Source organism: Schistocerca americana, chromosome 4 (genome assembly GCF_021461395.2).
Source record: "Schistocerca americana isolate TAMUIC-IGC-003095 chromosome 4, iqSchAmer2.1, whole genome shotgun sequence".
Taxonomy (NCBI): domain Eukaryota; kingdom Metazoa; phylum Arthropoda; class Insecta; order Orthoptera; family Acrididae; genus Schistocerca; species Schistocerca americana.
In genome coordinates, this window is record NC_060122.1 from 98685450 (window position 1) to 98705027 (window position 19578).

General features: G+C 39.6%; 1 protein-coding gene across 2 annotated transcripts in view; it reads right to left on the reverse strand.

The window, feature by feature from the left end:
• The window catches only part of LOC124612498 (protein bric-a-brac 2-like), a 131729-nt gene that overhangs the window by 108950 nt on the left and 3201 nt on the right, over positions 1-19578 (reverse strand). For both annotated transcript variants that reach the window (XM_047140738.1, XM_047140737.1), the window contains exon 3: positions 17876-17995. In XM_047140738.1, coding sequence (XP_046996694.1) covers positions 17876-17995 — 120 coding nt within the window. The remainder of the gene's footprint in view (positions 1-17875; positions 17996-19578) is intronic.

Genomic DNA, 19578 nt, shown 5'->3' on the forward strand with positions numbered 1-19578 from the left:
CTATACAATGTGGTTGCAGCGAGACAGTCGCAATTCCTGAAATCTGTCGTCCATGGTCTCTGGCATGCTGAGGAGGACCGCAGTTCTTGGTTCATGGGTAAACCATGAAAATCCGCTGCATTACACCACACACAAACACACCCGGCCTGCAGGCAAATTGATGAGACCAGATCTCACAGGCAGAGCCTGCACATAAGTGGGAACCAAACAGCTTCAGATCGGCAGGCCCGATCCATTACAGATACCCGCAGAAATGGCCCATCATGGAAATCCACTCGCGTGGCCAGCTATTCATGAGCTACAGACAGCATGTTGATGAACTAATACCACAGTGATCAATCCATGCAACAGATGACTTGTTCAAACACTTTGAAAATCAATAATAATGAGGATAGGTAGCAACTCATTGCAAAGATGATTGCTAAGCTGCAGACAGAAATGTAGAAATGACAATCACACTCACAACTAAATTTTCAGCCACAGCTTTTGTCAGTAAATGGGAGCACACACACATTCACACACTCAGACATAACTCATGCACACACGACTGCCGTCTCCGGCCACTGCGTCTACAGTCTCCGAGAATCAGATCAAAACAAAACAGCTCCTCATGCTTCATTGCCTCTCGTCGGCAGCTCGCAAGAAGTGGTGGCAGTACTGACTGCAAGCTGAGGAGAGTGGTAGGAAGGGGAGAAGCAGTAGGAATGAGGGAATAGGCAAGTGGCACACACACTAAGCTGCACCCACCCAGTGACGATGCATGACACCTCAGTAAACAAACCATTTCATCTACTGGGACAAAAATGAGATTTTTCCAGTGTTTCTTTTTTCTTTTTTTTCCAAAATTTCCTGATATGTCCCTGATTTCCCTGGCATCTTTGAATTTCCCTGATATTCCCTGATTTCCAGGACCTGTGGCAACCATGTATGAAAAAAAATGTACAGATGTAACAGAACTGACTTCCGGGACAGAGAGCACAGCTATTTATACAAACATCAAACATTCCAGAATATACAAACATTGCAAAAATTAGATATTTCAAGAACTTTTCAGAAATGTTAAATACTAAATAAAAAATAACTGGTACTGATCACGTCTGAAAAGGCAACCTGCAGCATGCCATCCAGCAATGCTAACCACTTACCATGCCACATACACCACAGCTCACAGCATTGCTTCCTCTCCTTGAGAAAGAGCGACCAACTGTTTCAGAAGTTCTCACTGGATCCATTACAGAAGCCCAGAGATAATTGCAGTATGTGATTCCATCATTGGCATTCCTTACAATGGCTGACCTAGTGTCCAATGGAATGGTAGAGTCATGGTCAGTGTTATCTGCCTCCGATACTGTCCGGCATCTTCAAGAATCCCAGATGACCAGATGTTGGAATGTCAAGCGAATACTTCATAACAGCTGGCTGTGGATGAGCTGGCATAACGAGCAACCATTTCTGCCCTGTTGGATCTCAGTTTCCTTACACAGTGCTATATTTATTTATTGAAATTCTCCTTTGGTCAGTTCCTCATCCTTGAGGTCTTTTATAATTTTCAGCAGTGGTGGATCTTCCATCTGTTCAGCATTAATGTCACTTAATGCTGCAATGACTGAGATATCATCCACAGATTCATAGAACGGCAGCTGGTGCCCTTGTGTTTGTGTTCACTTTTGTATACCAGAGTGACACCGTACTCCTGAAGCCTCACTGCCCATCTTATCAGTTGGATCCTTCAAGTCAGTAAGCCAGTATAAAGAACGTTGGCTGTAGTGTAGTTCATCTCCGATTTGGAGAGTACTTTGGAAGTATAAGCTATCACTTTTTCAGCAACTTCCTGAATTTGTACTAGAACTGCCCCTATTCTAAAATCACTAGTGTTGATATGAAGTTCTGTTCCGCAGTCTCAACATACAATTCCAAAACTGGAGAAGATGTAGCACCCACATAAGTACAAAGAAAAATTTTCTCACACCTCATTCCAGGAAAATTTGGCATCTCCCTGGAGTAATACTTACAAGGGACATGCCTTGGTACAGTAGGCGTTTATGAATCGCTGGAAATACAAGCACATTCCACGAAAATCCTTTCATCACAACCATACCGCAAAGTTGGAAAATTACAACTCCTTTTACGTTTTATGGATCAGAACAGACTCCATCACCATTCACTAGGAGCCACAAAATTTTTATTTACTGGATGTTAAAGAGTCAGTTTTTCAAACAGGCAGAGACCTGCAGTCTGAACACGCTTCCAAATGGTTGTCAGCAGCTTAGATGTTTTCCAAAGGTATTCAAAACTCAACAATGTTGTCCAGTTGGCAAAGGTACATCATCCATTTAACGTGTTGAAGCAGGCTGACCATCACATGTTCGAAGGTCACTTGAACATTACACTGTCCAAGCGCCATAACTTTCAACTCATACAGGCCATCAGGAGTTATGAAGACAGTCTTTTCCCAGTTAGCCTTGTCAGCCTCAATTTGCCAGTAGCCCGTCCACATTTCCATAGTTGAGACACACTTTGCTCCTTTCAAGCAGTCTACGGTGTCATTGATGTGCGGTAATGGATAAACATCTTTCTACATGAATTTTTGCAGTCATTAGTTGTTGATGCAGAAATACCATGCGCCATGTCACCTTTCTGCTTCAAAAGGGCAAGAAGAAAGAGCCAAAGACTCTCCACTTTCTCCTGGATAATCCATTGTTCAGCCAGTGACATTCTGTATGAGCACTTGCTAACTGGTGGATGATTGACAGTGTTGGCACAGTATTTTACAACGAGCTATTTCTCTGCCTTTTCTTCACTCCAGAATTGCAAGCATACAAAAACTGAAGCAGAATGGCTGTCACTTGCTGACATTATTTCTCAGTCAAGCCAGAGCCTACTGGCAGTTTGATAGTATCTTCCTCCCTTGCATTGTCTGTAGTGGTAGTGGAGCACGGTTCTTCATCAATGGCATTATTCTGCCCTTCCTGGACTGGTTCAGCTTTCCCTATGTATATAAGTTTAGGGATGAGTTGTGCTTGCTCATGACAATTAGCGATCCAAAGTCCTCCTTGACCACCTGCAATGCTTATGATCGTCACTGATAGGCAGACTTCTTTTGTAAGCCTGAGTAGCTCTTCCCTGTCAACAAAAGCTTTATATTTTAACTTTGCATCTACAGTGATGACTGGAACTCCTCTTGTTGGTGATGGAAGGACAATAACGTCTACAATGGCAAACAAACTCCCAGAGCAATCTTTATTATGTGCGTTTGTTGCAATAGCTTCATCTATCTCAAGCTCTGATCTTCCACAGTCAATGACTTCTTGTGATGCCTGCAAGAAGTCCCACCTGAGAATACCATTATGACTACATTTGTTAAAATTTGTGTTCTTTCACTAATAGTAATTCTTGCAATACATGTTCCTGCCAGCTGGATATATTTCCCATTTGTGACCTTCAGTACAATTGCTTGCGTATCATGGAAATAGTCTTCTTTGGCTGACGAAAATAAGCATTCGACACTAAAAACAGGAAAGAGTCAACTAATGCCTGGGCAGGTTGGCCACCGATTTACAGTCACCTTGGTGACTACCGTCCATGGAGGATTTGTATCTGTGGCAGCCTCACCTCCAGTTTTCTGAGGTGTACAGCTAGAAGAGTGTCTGGCACCTCTGCACAGCTACCAATTAACGGCTACAGCAAATTGGGGATCGACCTCATCCAGGATATAACAATGGACTTCATCCCACAGGTTGGCAATAATTACCTGCAGCTGACTGGCATCAATATGATTGTTGTAATGCTTGAGATCTTGTGGCATAATAATACCAAACAGTATGTCCAGGACTTCCACAGTGAAAGCATACTAGTGTGTTGTTTTCCATCCTATAAATGTCTGCTCTTCTGCAGGGCACTGTACTTTACAGAGGGGTCGGTTTTATCTGCATTGGTTGGATGCTTGGCTGTCATTTGATGATTGCAAACATGACCGGGCTGGCCAGTCCATTCTTCATGGTATGTTTGGCTGGTAGCAGAGATTGATGTTAAAGATCAATACAACTTTTCTTCAACATTCTCTATTACATCCTGACATAGGGTTGACATTCATGGCTGCTATCTCTTGTATACTCAGTACAATGTTTCTGGCTGCCAAACACTGCAGTATCTGTATTCTTTATGTAACACTGTGATCTTGGGCTTTGTTCTTCAGCTTTTCTTCCACTAAACAGACTTGCTGCAGATTTTTGACAAACTTCTGTTTTTTTTCCCCGTTCAGCTCAGTATATGTCCTAGCTGTTGAGTTCCTATTTGTTGTTCTCAAACTGCTGCTGGGCTGTGACATTCAAGAAAAAGTAAATGGTTGCCATGGCCTCCTACTTGCATTTGGAGACTGAGTCAAATACTTTTAGCCATTTTGTCAGGTCCTGACCAGCGTCTCTGGAAAATACTGACGCATACCCTAATACGCAGCTGACACTCTGCTGTTGTGTATACCAACTGTCTCCTGAATATAAAGGTCTCAGTAACGATGTACTACTTGTATTGTGGTTCCTGTCCATGTATGCTCTAGCTTTTACTTTGCCTACGGGGACCCAAGGTGATGTAGATATTTTGAAGTATCCAGCACCTCCGCACACTAATCCAAATCTGAAAGCTAGTTGTCAGTGAAATAAACAGTGTGCAGCTATTTATACAAACATTGAATATTCCAGAATGCTGCTATTTATATGAATACTAAATATTCCACAATATACAAACATTACACATGTACAATATTTAAAGAACTTTTCAGAAATGATACTACCTACCAAATAATTCCTGCCCATAAGGGTTGAACTGGCAACCTGCAGCAAACCATGCAGTGACAAACCACTATGCTACGGTGCATACAGCACAGTTCACAGCACTACTGTCTGACTCTGTCTCTCTGAAGTGAGCAAGAGTGCTGCTGCTCTTCATGTGGTCTAGAGTGGACTTGTGTTTGGATAGTGATTGTCATGCTTTCAAATTTACTGCATGATTAAAGTGACGGGCCTGTTAGCTGCACTCCACAAGCTGGTATGTTTCTTTATAGTGCTTCTGTTTGATGAGTGTGTGATTTCGACTAACCTAAGACCTATTTGGAACTGTGCTTAACCAACAATTGTGATACACTTGCAAAATGAAGTAGTCACACTTCATCTTAATTTCAATCAGGTACTATTGTTCATTAGTAAGGACAACTTAATCTCTTGTTAGAGAATGCTAATACTTGTTCAACAAATGCTTACTGAACTTAAAATGAGGTTACAATACGAGCAATGTGCTTTTAAGAGCAATGCCATTTTCGACTACAACGGTATCAAAATATACTCCATACACAGATATCCTTACATATGGGAATGGGTGGTAATCACAGTAGAGCATCAAAATGAATACAGTGTGTATTCCTATGCTTCATGCTTAACAATCCCTTAGTTTTTGCATTATCAAAGAACCTTTGAAGGTAGGTACATTGTCCCAATTAAAGATGGATTTCATTTTTCTTTTGTAATCCGATCTTCTTGCCACAGTTTTCCGCAGCTTTTAATTGGGTTTGTCATAGAATTCTTATAGAGAAACTGTGCTGCTATGACATAAGAGGAAAAGCTGTGTATATTATACAACCTTTGTTGAAAACAGGCAACAGTGTGTTGAAATAAAACATAAATCCGGTAATACAGAGAAAAATGTCTATTCTGATTTTCTGCAGAAAATATGGAATAGCTCAGAGTTCAGTACTAGGACGTCTGCTCTTTATCTTGTATGTAAATGACATTCCAATTGCAGCTAATGAGGAAGTTGTTATGCATGCCGACACAGTAAAGGATTTAGGAAAAGAGACCCAATGAGAACATGCTAATGGCAGGATGATATTTTAGAGAAAATAATCTATTGATTATCTAAAAAATCTACAAAATTTCAAACAATCCGAACTTGCAACTCAAATGATTTTATTCTGTTTGTTGGAGATGAAGACCTAAAAGAATTGGACAGTAATAAGTTCCTGGGAATATAGGTGGAGAAATTAGTGCCGTTGGAGAACTACCTCGATAAGATCTGTTTAAAAAGAAGTAGAAATATATTTATAGTGAAGAAAATCTCCTGTGCAGTGGTTACAGAAACCCTGCTAAAAATGTGCTATGGACTTATCTTTCTACATATGAGATCTGTTCAAAAAATTCCCGAACATTCATAATTTGGCACCAACGGTGTGTTGGAGTGAAATGAAGTTGGCATCCCTGCACATGCCTATGTTTAATGTGTAACTGCTGGAAGTGTCATTGTTTTATGTCTGTTAGTTATTGTTCAGTGTTGTATTGAGTAGAATGTAGTGTCACACAGTTTGCGAATTTTGAGTTAGCAGAGTTAGAGGAGCAACGCATCTGCATTGAGTTTTGGGTGAAACTCAAGAAAACCTTTACAGAAACACATCAACTGATTCTGGAAGCCTACGGTGATGAGTGCATAAGCTCCACTCAGTGCTACGAACGGTTCACTCAAGATGACCCTCATTCAGGACACCCTTGAATATTTACTGATGGCACTCCTGTCATGAATGTAAACAAAACTGTGCGTGCCAAACCAAAGACTGCTGTCCCAGAGATTGCAGAAATATGTAACATTTGAGTTGGAGCATGTCATGAAATCCTGACACAACATCTTGGAATACATCAAGTTGCTGCCAAGTTCGTCCTACTGTTCATGAGTCAAGACCAGAAAGACCATGATCTCACAATCTGTGAAGAGCATTTGGATCACCAAATGAGAATGAGATATTCCTTGAGAGAATCATTACTAGCAATCAATCTTCACAATGGGTTGGGGAAGGTTCTCCAAGACCAAAAGAAGCTAGACAGGTCAGTTCAAATGTCAAAGCCATGTTGATAGTTTTCTCTGACTTTGAAGGATTAGTTCATCATGAATTCGTGCCACAGAGACAAATGTTGATTGATGGTATTATCGGGACGTGTTGCGACACCTGCGAGAAAATGTGATAAGGAAACAGCCTGAAATGTGGCGAGACAATTCATGGCTCTTGCATCATGATAATGCACCTGCACATTCATCCCTGTTGGTGCGTGAGTAGAGCACAAGAAACAAAATTTCTGTGTTGCCTCATCCTCTGTACTCTCCAGACATGGCCCCTGCAGATTTACTTTTTATTTCCAAAGTTGAAAACCCTGTTGAAAGGATGAAGATTTGCAATGACAGACAAGATAAAACAAAATTTGAAGACAGTGCTTTGCATGATCCAGCAAAAGGTGTACCAAGACTCCTTCCACAAGCCGCAAATGGTGTTGGGAGCGGTGTATCAATTGTGGAGGAGAGTATTTCAAGGAAATCATGCACAACAAGTAAAAGACAATAATAACAATTTCATGGACAAAGTTCCAGAATTTTTTGGACATATCTCGTATATTGTACTGTATACCAACACGTGGAGGTGCAGCAGATGTTCATATTCAGAGAATTTCAAATCTTCAAAAGAAAGTTATCATATAAATAGTGAACTTAACACTACTGGAATCCTGGAAAAACAAATCTAATGAATTTCAAATATTAACAGTACCAAATTTGTACACATATGAGATGATACTTCTTTTAATAGTAAATTGTACAGCACTTCTAAACAGAGATTTTCATGACCATAAAACAGTAACTAGAGAAAATTATCATATCTGCACCAAAATGCTGAAAGTGAGAGAGAGAGACTATAGTAAGGCTGTGAGCTTATTTTATAACTTACTGCCAGTTAGCATAAACGAGCTGAGCCCCTTCAAAAGAAAACTGACAGAACATATCATCTCTGGATGTCGGTACAAGATGTACAAATACTTGCAGGCAAATTCATAGAAAAAAAAAAAGCAAATTTAAAATTGGGAACTGTTAAGCACTTTTTCTTCATGTGGTTATCAACTTCCTGAGGAGGAAACGAAGGAAGACCACCAGGTGTAATGCTGAAAACACAGAGGTAGAGAATTTATAAACTAAGTGGGAAACAGTGTTAGCAAATGTGTTTATTAGTGCAAATATGATTTAAAACTTATTTTCATCAGGTAGTATAAACATCTTAGTATTTTTCTGCAGTATGACATATAGATTGCCTTCTTTCCTTATGCCTTCAAGATTGTGTATAAATTAATGGGGACTGTTAGTGTTTATCATTACCGTATTTACTCGAATATAAGCCGCACTCGAATCTAAGCCGCACCTGAAAAATGAGACTCGAAATCAAGGAAAAAAAATTCCCGAATCTAAGCCGCACCTGAAATTTGAGACTCGAAATTCAAGGGGAGAGAAAAGTTTTAGGCCACACCTTCAAATCGAAACAAAGTTGGTCCATTGTAATATGAGACACAATTTAGGTTGAATGAAAGACGATACAGCTACAATAGTTTGGTTCGAGTCGTAAGCTTAGCAGTTAAGCTTTACCAGGTAGCCATTGCTATGCGTCAGGCGCTCCGTCCGTATTTATACGGGTACCCTTCCTTTTTCACGTGCTTCGTCTGGTTTGAATCGATTTCTTATTTTGCTTTGATCTGATAAGTGCCGTTTTCTTTGTTATAGGTGTTTACGTCACTCTAAGCTGAAAATGCATTACTGTACTGCGTCATGCATTGTTTGTCGCATTCTGATAGTGCGTGTTTACGGCCTGTCGCCGCCCGCGGCATGGCTTGCTTTTGTGCACGCTACCGCCGCTTACGATTAAAAAAAGAGGAATTGTCTCATTAGCGAAACAATGGCAAGCGACTGCTACTTGTTGTTACTTACACTGCTGCTTTCTTTGATAATGATCAACAAGAACCAAATAATAGACTGCGTATGATAGAACATGTTCTGAAAGAGAGTTAGGCGAAAATTTTTCTCCGTTTGAAAATCTTTGCGGCCGCTTCTTTAGTACACAGAAATTAGCCATTTTAGATTTAAAAATCTAGTCAGTTGCCGTGCTTCATTTCTGACTGTATTACTATTAGGCATAAAAATAATACGAGTATAAACAGTACACGATACGTATTTTCTTCCGCGTTTGCTGCTGTCTCACTCTAGTTTCGTAGTTTATTAGGCAGACAGGATTTAAATGAGATAGCAACAAACACGAAAGAATACATGGCAAAATGTTTATATTCGTATTATTCTTATGGTGAAGAGAATACTGCATGTGATTCACATTTCATCAGGTTCCTATTAGCAACAGTCTTGCCAGTCGAATTTTCGTAGTACATTGAAATTCTGCTACTTTCGAAGATGAATAATACGGAATTTGTATTTACTTCGTTGGATAATGTATGAAAATGCAGTGGTCGAAACTCGGGGCGGAGAAAAAAAATAAAGCTCGTGTTCCACCTTTTTTTTTAATTTATTTACTGACGCAGAGGTTTTGGCGCCGGTATTTATCTCGTTGCCTATAAAGCATGCCTGTGTAGCGCTCAACGAGGTAAAATTTCATAGAGTGGCTGAGATACTAGTTACAGCGCTCCTAGCGGCAACCAACGCTAACTCGGCCGCCATGTTCTCCTTAGTCAAAACATTAGGAAAGCGTTACTGTTGTTTGTGTTGGAAGTTTGTCAGCTGTTGTGATATTACTGCAATATTTAACTTTTCTAGTTGACTTTTTTGCTACAAAATATAAAGTCAACATGCCTGCAGTGTGTTCAGCGTTCAACTGCACAAATCGCAGCGATAAAACAACAAATATTTCATATTATAAGTAAGTATATTAGTACCGAAATACGACACACGTTATTTAATGTTTATTAAAGAGTCATTTGCATTGGAACTGTAATTATGCTTAAGACAAATGCAGGAAGTAATTTATTTATCGTTGATTACAGATTTCCTTTAAAAGATAAGGAAATTACAAAAAGATGGGTTATAAATATGAAGCGAGAAAATTGGTTTCCTACTACAGCTAGTTCCCTCTGTTCAGCTCATTTTGAAGAGAAATATATGTACCACACAAATGTCCAGAGGCGCCTTTTGTCAAAACCAGTACCTACTGTCTTTAACTTTCCACCACATTTACAAAAGCAAGATAAAGTATTACGACCACAACCCAGAAAGCGATATTTCGACAATTTGCAAGATAGTGCTATTACAGTGACATCATTAGCACAAAGTAAGTCAGTAATTTAATTTTACTCCGTGTTCTTATTACTTTGAATTACATACTTTCTATTATAATCTTATGGTGTAACTCTGTTATAAACTTATGATGTAACTACATTCTTTCAGTGCCTGTCGGACCCACATCTGTTTCTGCTGACCACAATTACTGTCTACCAAGCCCTAAGAAGTTGAAAACACAATATAACAGAGTACAAGCAGAGAATGTGCGACTAAAGAAGTGGATAAAGCAAATGAAGCAACTTAGTGTACGACACAAAAGAAGAATAGTGCAGTTACAGACTTTAGTTGCTGGTTTGAGAAGAAGGCTATGTAGTTCAGTTTCTGATATGTTAAACAGTGAACATGTAGTTGGTTTGTTGAAGGAACTATTGGAACTTCAGTGCAGTTCTAAAGTATGCCATTATTCTCAGCAAATAAGGAAATTTGCCCTGACCTTACACTTTTATTCTGCCAAGGCATACAGCTACTTACGAAAATTTGTGAAATTACCCCACCCAAGAACGCTTCGACTTTGTTATTGAATTACTATGCTTGTGTTAACTACTTGTAACACATATTTCAAATAAATTCTCGTTCACAGTGTACTGGTTTTTGAGGCTTTGACTGTTTACTTTGAAATAGCGACAAAAAATCGCATTTCTGCGCCCGTTACTGTTTCTAATAGTTAACCACAGCATGTTTAGAAGTTTCACCGTAATATTCTGGTGGTACCTGCTCTAATTGCATTAATTTATGGGCAACAAGTAACGTTATAGTGGATGGACAGACTTATTTGAGTTGTCTTGTAGTGTTATCTACATCGAAAAGTTTAGCCATATTTCGACAAAAACATCCCTTTTTGCTGTCAGTGTACACTGAAATCACTGCTGTCTATTGCTTGTTTTAGAAAAAATAAAGCTAGTATGGGCTATTTCAAGTAAGTCAAACGCAGTTACAAGGGGGCGGGACACAGCAGACGAATGCCTTGACTAAAGAAAACATGGCGGCCAGAACTTCAATTTGCTTCAAACATGGCGGACCTATAGCCACTCTATGAAATTTTAACTCGTTGGTAGCGCTACATATATTCGATGGCAGAAGTTAGTTGTGGCGGCACCTACCAACATTTTTCAGAACTTCCGCTTCTAAGCCGATTCTAAGCCGCAGGCGGTTTTTTGGATTACAAAAACCGGAAAAAAAGTGCGGCTTAGATTCGAGTAAATACGGTATTACATATCACTGAAACAATTTTGTTTCTCTGTGTTTTGGCTGCATCTACAACATCTTGTTGCTACCAATTATATGTTAGCATTATTATTACTGAAAAATGTTGTTTTCTGTATCAAAGATAAATTTGTATGCTATTTTGTTTATTCTGTAAAAAAAAACTTGTAATATATATATGATATATCTAATATCACTGTAAACTTTTATGTATGGACAAAATACACAAAACTTTTTTTTTTTACTCTGTTGGAACAGAAGATCTGCACCATATTCACTAGTAATTGTTTCACTTGTTACAGCATAAACAGCACTGAGAAACCTACCTGCTTCCCAAACAATAATGACAAGTGAAACTGACCTAATAACTTCTTCTGGTACACAGCCTCCATCTTCAATACAATTTATATCAACACCTTTTTTGACACACAGATGTGAACCCAAGTGTCACCCACAGTAACAAATTAGTGCAAAAAATCGGCTGGATGCTTCTTGAAATGACTGTTCTATGTAATTTAGATGATAGGCAGAAATCAAGAGATGAAAGTAAGCTACCACCTTTAAAATTATCCTGCCTGTCAATGGAAAAAAAATACTTCATACAAAAAATAAAATGATAGACAATTAAAGTAAAACAAAACAGAAAAACATTAAACACTAAGTCAATGTAACCAGTGAGCAAATGAAACTGAATTCCCAGGCGATCACCATGAAACAAAATGATAACATGTTGAAATCATTTGCCATCAAATTCAATAAGTTCTCCCTCAGAGTGGCAGAAATCATTGCACTGTTAGCAACATATCACGAACTAATGCACTGAATTTGGTTGGCTACAAACAGCATATTACTTTGACAGAAATGAAACAGTGAAAAGACGAATAAAGAACCATCTGTTGTGACCTATTAGAGTATGACTGTTTTCTGGTGTATCTATTTTCTTGAATTGAAACACAGATCTCATCGGAGTTGATAAACTAAATGACAGTGTACAAACAGTTTACCATAGATGTGTACTTTCTCTCTGTTAGAAGATGAAAATGGTAGTTTTCATGTGTAGCCTCTTGAGGAGTGCACTCTCTGAGGCGTATAATTTCTTTTTATCATTTGTTGTAAATTCAGTGTTTATAGCTGAATTGGATGAGCTCTCTTTGTCTTCCTGCTTGGTAGGTATGCAAGAGAGAGGGCAACACAGATGAGGACCAATTATGACATTTACGTGTACTTGCATGCATTGTGGAGAAGTATATGTTGCTCAGTCAGGCAGAGCTATGTCAGTCACGTTATCAGAATATGAGAGAAGCTGGAAACTAGGAAAGACAGAGTCAACAATGTGGAAGCTGTTTCAACAGATAAACATCCATGCAATGTAGACTGTTTTACATACTGATAAGAAAGGCAGAAATACGACACTACTGGAAATACTTGGACCCAATACACATGTGACATATTATAGTACATAATACATGGTCAGCACCTTAAATGACCAAACACAATTTCCTTCTCTTAAATTATGTTTCAGATATGCAAGTGTTAGATTAAAATAGCAAACTCAACTTTATTTTTCATCTTTTGTTAAATGTAATGATTACCACACAATACAAGAACTTGACTTTTCATTAATTTGTTGAATTTATGAACAACAATAAAAAAGTAATATTTAGGTTTACAATCACACTTTGACCCATCATTTTAGATATCTTTTGTAAGTAATGCTTGTGTAAGCAACAAATCATTTACCTGTGGTTACAACATACACTTGTCACCTGACACGGGCTTAAGAAGCCAAATGCTGGTTTATGATCAAATAAATAACATTTTACAGAACATCAGGTGTTTCCTTTTTAAAGTCATTGTCATGTGTCAAGCGCAACCATAACATCCAGTTTATTGTTGCTTAAACATATATTTCAGTTAAAATAGTGTGTTGCTGTTAACAGTAGTCAGGAGCCAAGGTTACATACAAGAGCCTCCCTCCCCATTGAAATGGAACAGACTGATACATATTATAATACATGGTCAGCACCTTACACGCAGGCAGAAACAGTTCAGAGTACAGCGTTCCGCTTGTGAGTCGTAACGGACTTCTACTAACAAGAAACAAATTATAGTTTTATTTACTGTGTGCATTTCAGATTAAAATCTTAAATTTCTTGAGTGCTTTGTCTTTGCTAGCCACAGTTTTGCATTTAATTACTGAGTATCATATATTTCTGCCATTTGTTTTGCATCAGTCAGCAGCTCTCATACAGGGAGCAGCCCTTCAGAGCACAGTGTTTCATTTCTGAGTTCCAAGTTTTAAATCACAGTTTATTCTATTGTTTCTGTGACGTTGGTATAGATAGTGACTATGATTGCACGTTCAGATACAAACTGAGTTGGCGACCCTTCAGCTGTAGCTCTAGGCGGTGCCGATTTTGCTCGTGCCACTTGAGGATGTTACCAATGGGCACCGCTGTGGTGGGCTGGACATGGAGATGTGAGGTATGTCCAGCGCGACCCTCATGTCCCCAAACCAGTCCACTAGTGTGACCACCCTGAGCACTGCTCGCATTGAGGATAATCCTTCACCTGTAGTCGAGTGAGAGGTTGTTTCAAGGTGTGGGAGGCAGTTAAAGATTTTCCGGGAGGCTGATCGAAGTGCCTCCAGGTTTATCCAACAAGCAAGTTTCAGGCACTATCTCTGTCTGACAAGAGACCCTGAGGCAGATGCAGTTGCTCTCCTGTTTTGGAGGAAACCTCTCAATTCAAAAGATCTCGGCATTCACAGTGGGTGGGTTTAATGGTACTTGGGAGCTCCGACGTCAGGCACATAATGGGGGCTTTTAGGAATATGGCTGCCAAGGAGGGATAGAAGTGTGTACACTGGTAGGAGTCATTCCAGAAGTAGAATGAGAGCTTCCAGATGCCATGAAGTCCACAGGGTACAGCCAACGGCAGGTGGTGGCACATGTTAGTACTAACAATGTGTGTCACTTTGTTTCAGATGAGATTCTCTCTGGTTTTAGGTGGCTAGCTGAAGTGGTACAGACTGTCACACAAAAGCTGATCTCACTGACCGACTGTGGACCTTTGGTACAAAGTCGAATGGAGGGTCTGAATCATAGGCTTAGATGGTTCTGCCACCGTGTAAGTTGCAGATTTCTCAAATTGCACCATAGTGTGGTGGAGTTTCATGTTCCGATTAATAGGGCAGGTGTCCACTACACACAGGAGGTGGCTACATGGGTAGCAGGGGTCGTGTGGAATGGGCTGCACAGTTTTTTAGATTACACGGTCTTGGGAAAGTGCAGAAAGTGGTTCAGTTTTGAAGGGTGCAGGATGAACACATGAAGAGGGTACACATGGTAACAATCAGTGTTGTAGCTGTTCACTGTTGTAGCTGTGTTGTAAAAGAACCTGAGTTCCTAGTGCTAACAGAAAGCACTGACATTCAAATCGTTATATGTATCAAAACTGGCAAAAGTCGGACATTAAGTTAAGCCAAAATTTTTACAAAGGACCTAACAGTGTTGTGGCGCATCTTTGTTGCTGTTAGAAGTAGGTTATCTCATAGCGAAATTGATGTATGGGTTAGTGTGGGCAGAGGCTATACTTGACAGCCAGAATAATCTATGAATGGTTTCCTTTATCAACCCCCCCCCCCCCCCTCCCAAACTCAGATGACACAGCTGCTGAACAGTTCAAAGACAACTTGAGTCTCATCACAAACTGGTACCGCTACTCATATGAATATAGCTGGTGGTGACCTCAATATATCCTTGAGTAGTTGGTGAAAATACACATTCAAAGCCTGTGGTAGATATAAAACATCATCAGAAATTGTACTAAATACTTTCTGCAAAAATGAATTTGAGCAATTTGCTCAGGAGCCCACTTGAAGAGTAAATGGTTGTGAAAACATACTTGACCTCTTAGCAACAAATAATCCTGATCAAATAGGGAGCATCATGACAGACAAAGGAGTTAGTGACCTGACCACAAGGTCATTGTAGCAAGACTTAATACTGCAACATCCAAATCCACCAAAAGTAAATGCAAAATATCTGTTTAATAACATGAAAACTAAGAAGTAGATATCTTAGGTGTAGCGAAACAGCCTGAAGCACTTAATAAAAGCAAGTCTTCCAGTCCATATTAAATACCAAAAAGGTTCCTTCAGGATTTGTTGATACAATAGCCCCACACTTAGCAAATATATATGACCACTCATTTCACAAAAGATCCATACCGAAATACTGGAAAGTCGCACAGGTCATACCAGTACCCAAGCAAGGTGAGAAATTTGCTGAATTGCAGGCCCATAGCACTAACATTCATTAGCAGTCGGATTTTGGAACATATACTGAGTCGGAACATTATGAATTATCTCGAAGGTAACAGTCTATTGGCACACAGACATCACGGATTCAGAAAGTGTCATTCTTGTGAGACACAACTAGTTCATTATTCGCATGAAGTAATGAGTGTTATTGACAGGGTATCTCGAATTGACGCCATGTTTCTAGATATCCAAAAGGGTTTTTAAACCATTTCTCACTAGAGATTTCTAATCAAATTGCATGCCTATGGAGTATCACTTCAGCTATGCGACTGGATCTGAGATTTTCTCTCAGAAAGGTCATAGTAATCGATGGAAAATCGAGTAAAACAGAAGTGATATCCAATGTTCCCCAAGGGACTGTTTAGGCCCTCTGCTGTTACTAATCTACATAAATGATTTAGGAGATAATCTGAACAGTCCTCTTAGATTGGTATGCAACGCAACAGCCACTGACACTATAAATGCACATTTACCACTAGTGCAGATAGTAAAGAACTATGAAGACTGTAAACATAGTATAAAATTTATAAGTCCTATACATTAGACTAAATATATTTCTTGTTTCGTACAACCACAGATTCACCAACAACACAGCCAAAGGTGAAAAATTAAATAGTTATAGATGTGCAAAATTGTAATCTAGCATTTACACACTTTGACATTAATTCTTTCATGCAATACCTAAAACTATTCAGATGACACATAAAAATCCTAGGACTGGCGGAGGACCCAACCAGAGCCCTTTGGAATCATAGGCTGGCACTTTGCCACTGATTACCTGTTACGTCATGACATCTTAATTCATGTAAAAGGGTATTGTGATTTTGACAGCTTACAGAATATACCAATAGCCAGTAATTTACTGTCTTGCTGTAAGTGTAAATATCCTTCCCAACATTAGAAACACATAGACTTCCAAACTGGGGTTTTTCAAAATATTATTTGTAGTGAGAAGGTTAAGAAGCCACTTGCACATTACCTTTTCTAAAATTGTCAAGAAGATTGACAAAGGTGAAACTGAATGGAAGTTTGACAGTTTTTATTTATTTTGTTACCTTTCTTATACAGAGATTTAACCTCAGCATATTTCAGCCAGCAGTGAAATTTTCCAGTGATAAAAAAATATGTTGCTGTATTCCAGGTGCTTGCTGTCATGCAATGTTACACCTTGTAAACAGTTCTGGAGCCACTGGCTACCACTGACTGGAGGTCGGCTGACTCTGCTCACATTTATGAGAGCTGAGGGGCCATCACCTGACACAGTGTTGTGAGGCAGTTGGAATGTCCAGCTAAACAAGGTTGATCCATGCAGAGCCAATTGGGCGAGAGATTGCTCCCTGCAGAGCCATGTGGGTGAGAAGTGCTGACACCGACACAGCTACATGAGTCCGCCCTGAACAGATGCTCATTTCTCCCTGTCTGATGCCCATCTCCTGTGGGTGCGCAATCACTGTGTGTGTCTAAAAGAAAGTCAAAAAACTGTATCCAACACCACTGTCTGCCTCCTTTTTCTATACCTGCTCACACTGACCGACATCCCTTAGAACTGGTTAGTCACATAGTTTGGTATGTTGACAAAAACAGAAGAATACTCTTCAATTAGCTTTGTTGAAATTTTATCCCAGCAATTATAACCTTTGATTTTAAAGATTTTATGGTGCACTTTACACTTCTCATGGTGTATACGAATGTTGGTCGGTTGGTCGGTCGGTCGGTCAGTCTCTCTCTCTCTCTCTCTCTCTCTCTCTCTCTCTCTCTCTCACACACACACACACACACACACACACACACACACACACACACACACACACACACACAGAGCACATGTACACGTGAGAGAGAGAGAGAGAGAGAGAGAGAGAGAGAGAGAGAGAGAGAGAGAGAGAGAGAGAGAGAGGGGGGGGGGAGGAGGAGAGGGGGAGAGATGGAGAGAGGAGGGGAGAGGGGGAGGAGGGGGGAGGAGGGGGAGGAGGGGAGAGGGGGGGGGAGAGGGGGTGGGGGCGAGATGGGGGGGAGGGGGAGAGGGGGGAGAGGGGGGTAGGGGGAGAGGAGGGGAGAGGGGGAGAGGATGGGAGAGGGGGCGAGGGGGAGGGGGGAGAGGGGGGAAAGGGGGGAGAGGGTGCGCAGGAGTTCCAGGAACACATTATTCATCAACAGCATAAATGACAAAGGTTTGCAGACTAAATGAGGAGAAATTTTATTTTGACTGCTTACCACTGACTGAACTGCTGCCTCACTTGAATCTGGTGCACAAGCTTCCCCTGTATCACATACAATAACTTCCTGTTCATTTTCTGGGCATGTATCATCAAACTGGGGCAAATGGTTGCTCACCTACAGACATTGGATAGGATATTATTTATTTATTAAAGTTCAAATTTAAATAGTTCAAAGAGAAATTCAAACAACTAATTTAAATAAGGATACAATTTTTTATGTGAGAAACTAAACTTATCTGCTTGGAATATACTGATTGGGATAGTAATTGACAAGCAGCAATTAATGCAAAATGCAGATGTCATAGAATATTCATGACCACACTATCACCCTTTACACTCATGAAAAAATTGAGTAACACGTGAATTATTTAACTACAGCAATATAATGAAGCTAATGGGACAAATTAGATGACAATTAGAGTAACAACACTGCTCCAAAACAAACATTAATCCAAAAACTAAGCACATGAAATTCTTCACATTCAAGACAACCAAAAAATATAAAAATGAAAACCATTGGTATTGTAAATTTTGCTTGACCTATACAGCTCAAACTGAGACCATGATACCAGTAACCCACACACAACTTGAAAACCCAGCTCAGTACTGCAAAGTTTCCTTTATACCTAAATAGCTAAAATAAGCCCCTCAATACCAGGAATCCACTCACAGCTTGAAAACTCAATATTATAAATTTCCTTTGACTTAGACAGCTTAACATGAAGCTTTTGATACGAGGAACCCACACACAAATTGAAAATACCAGTACCGCAAATTTCTTTATCTATGTAACTCCTACTAAGCCTCCAATATCACAAACCAATACACAACTCAAAAATCCAAAATCACAACTTTTTGCTCGATCTATACAGCAACTACAATGATACTAGCTGTACCAAAAATCAACACACTCAAACAGTCAAATCCATAGTCCAAACCTTCAGTTACCCTCTACATCTAAACCAAAGTGTACAGTTCAACAAATCAAAACTCACTCATGTAACTAACATCAAAAACGTAGCCTACCCAATGATGGTAAACAAATATCTGTGACAGCTACCAACCACAATCTAACACAACTACCAAACACTAACAAGAAAACCCCAAGATCCATGAAAATTTGCATCACCAATTTCAATATTCACCAACAACTATAGCCTAAACATAAACACACATATGACATAGCTACTATAAAAACAAATAAAACCACAAAAAAACCACTTCCAAACAAAAGCCACATAAATTTTGACTGATCAACACACACTCCCACACACAATCTCAAAAACAATGTAATCTACTATCAGTCCAAGTAGCTGTAGGAGCTTGATCGTAGAAAATGTGTTTGCCTGTTGCAACGTGCAACAACCTACTTATAAATTTCTGTCACATCAAAAAAAAAAATCAAAGTAACTCACTAACAGACCACCACAAACTCTTACAAAAATACCCTGACACAGTCACCACACAATGTCACATGACTCTTAATATACACTGGACTCATATTCGGAAGGATGACAGTTCAAACCCATTTCTGGCCATCCTGATTTTGGTTTTCCATGATTTCTCTAAATCACTTCAGCCTCTCTGGGATGGTTTCTTTGAAAGGGCATGGCAGACTCCTTCCCTAATCCAATGGGACCAATGACCTCACTCTTGGGTCACCCCCCCCCCCCCCCTCTCCAAATCAACCAACCAACT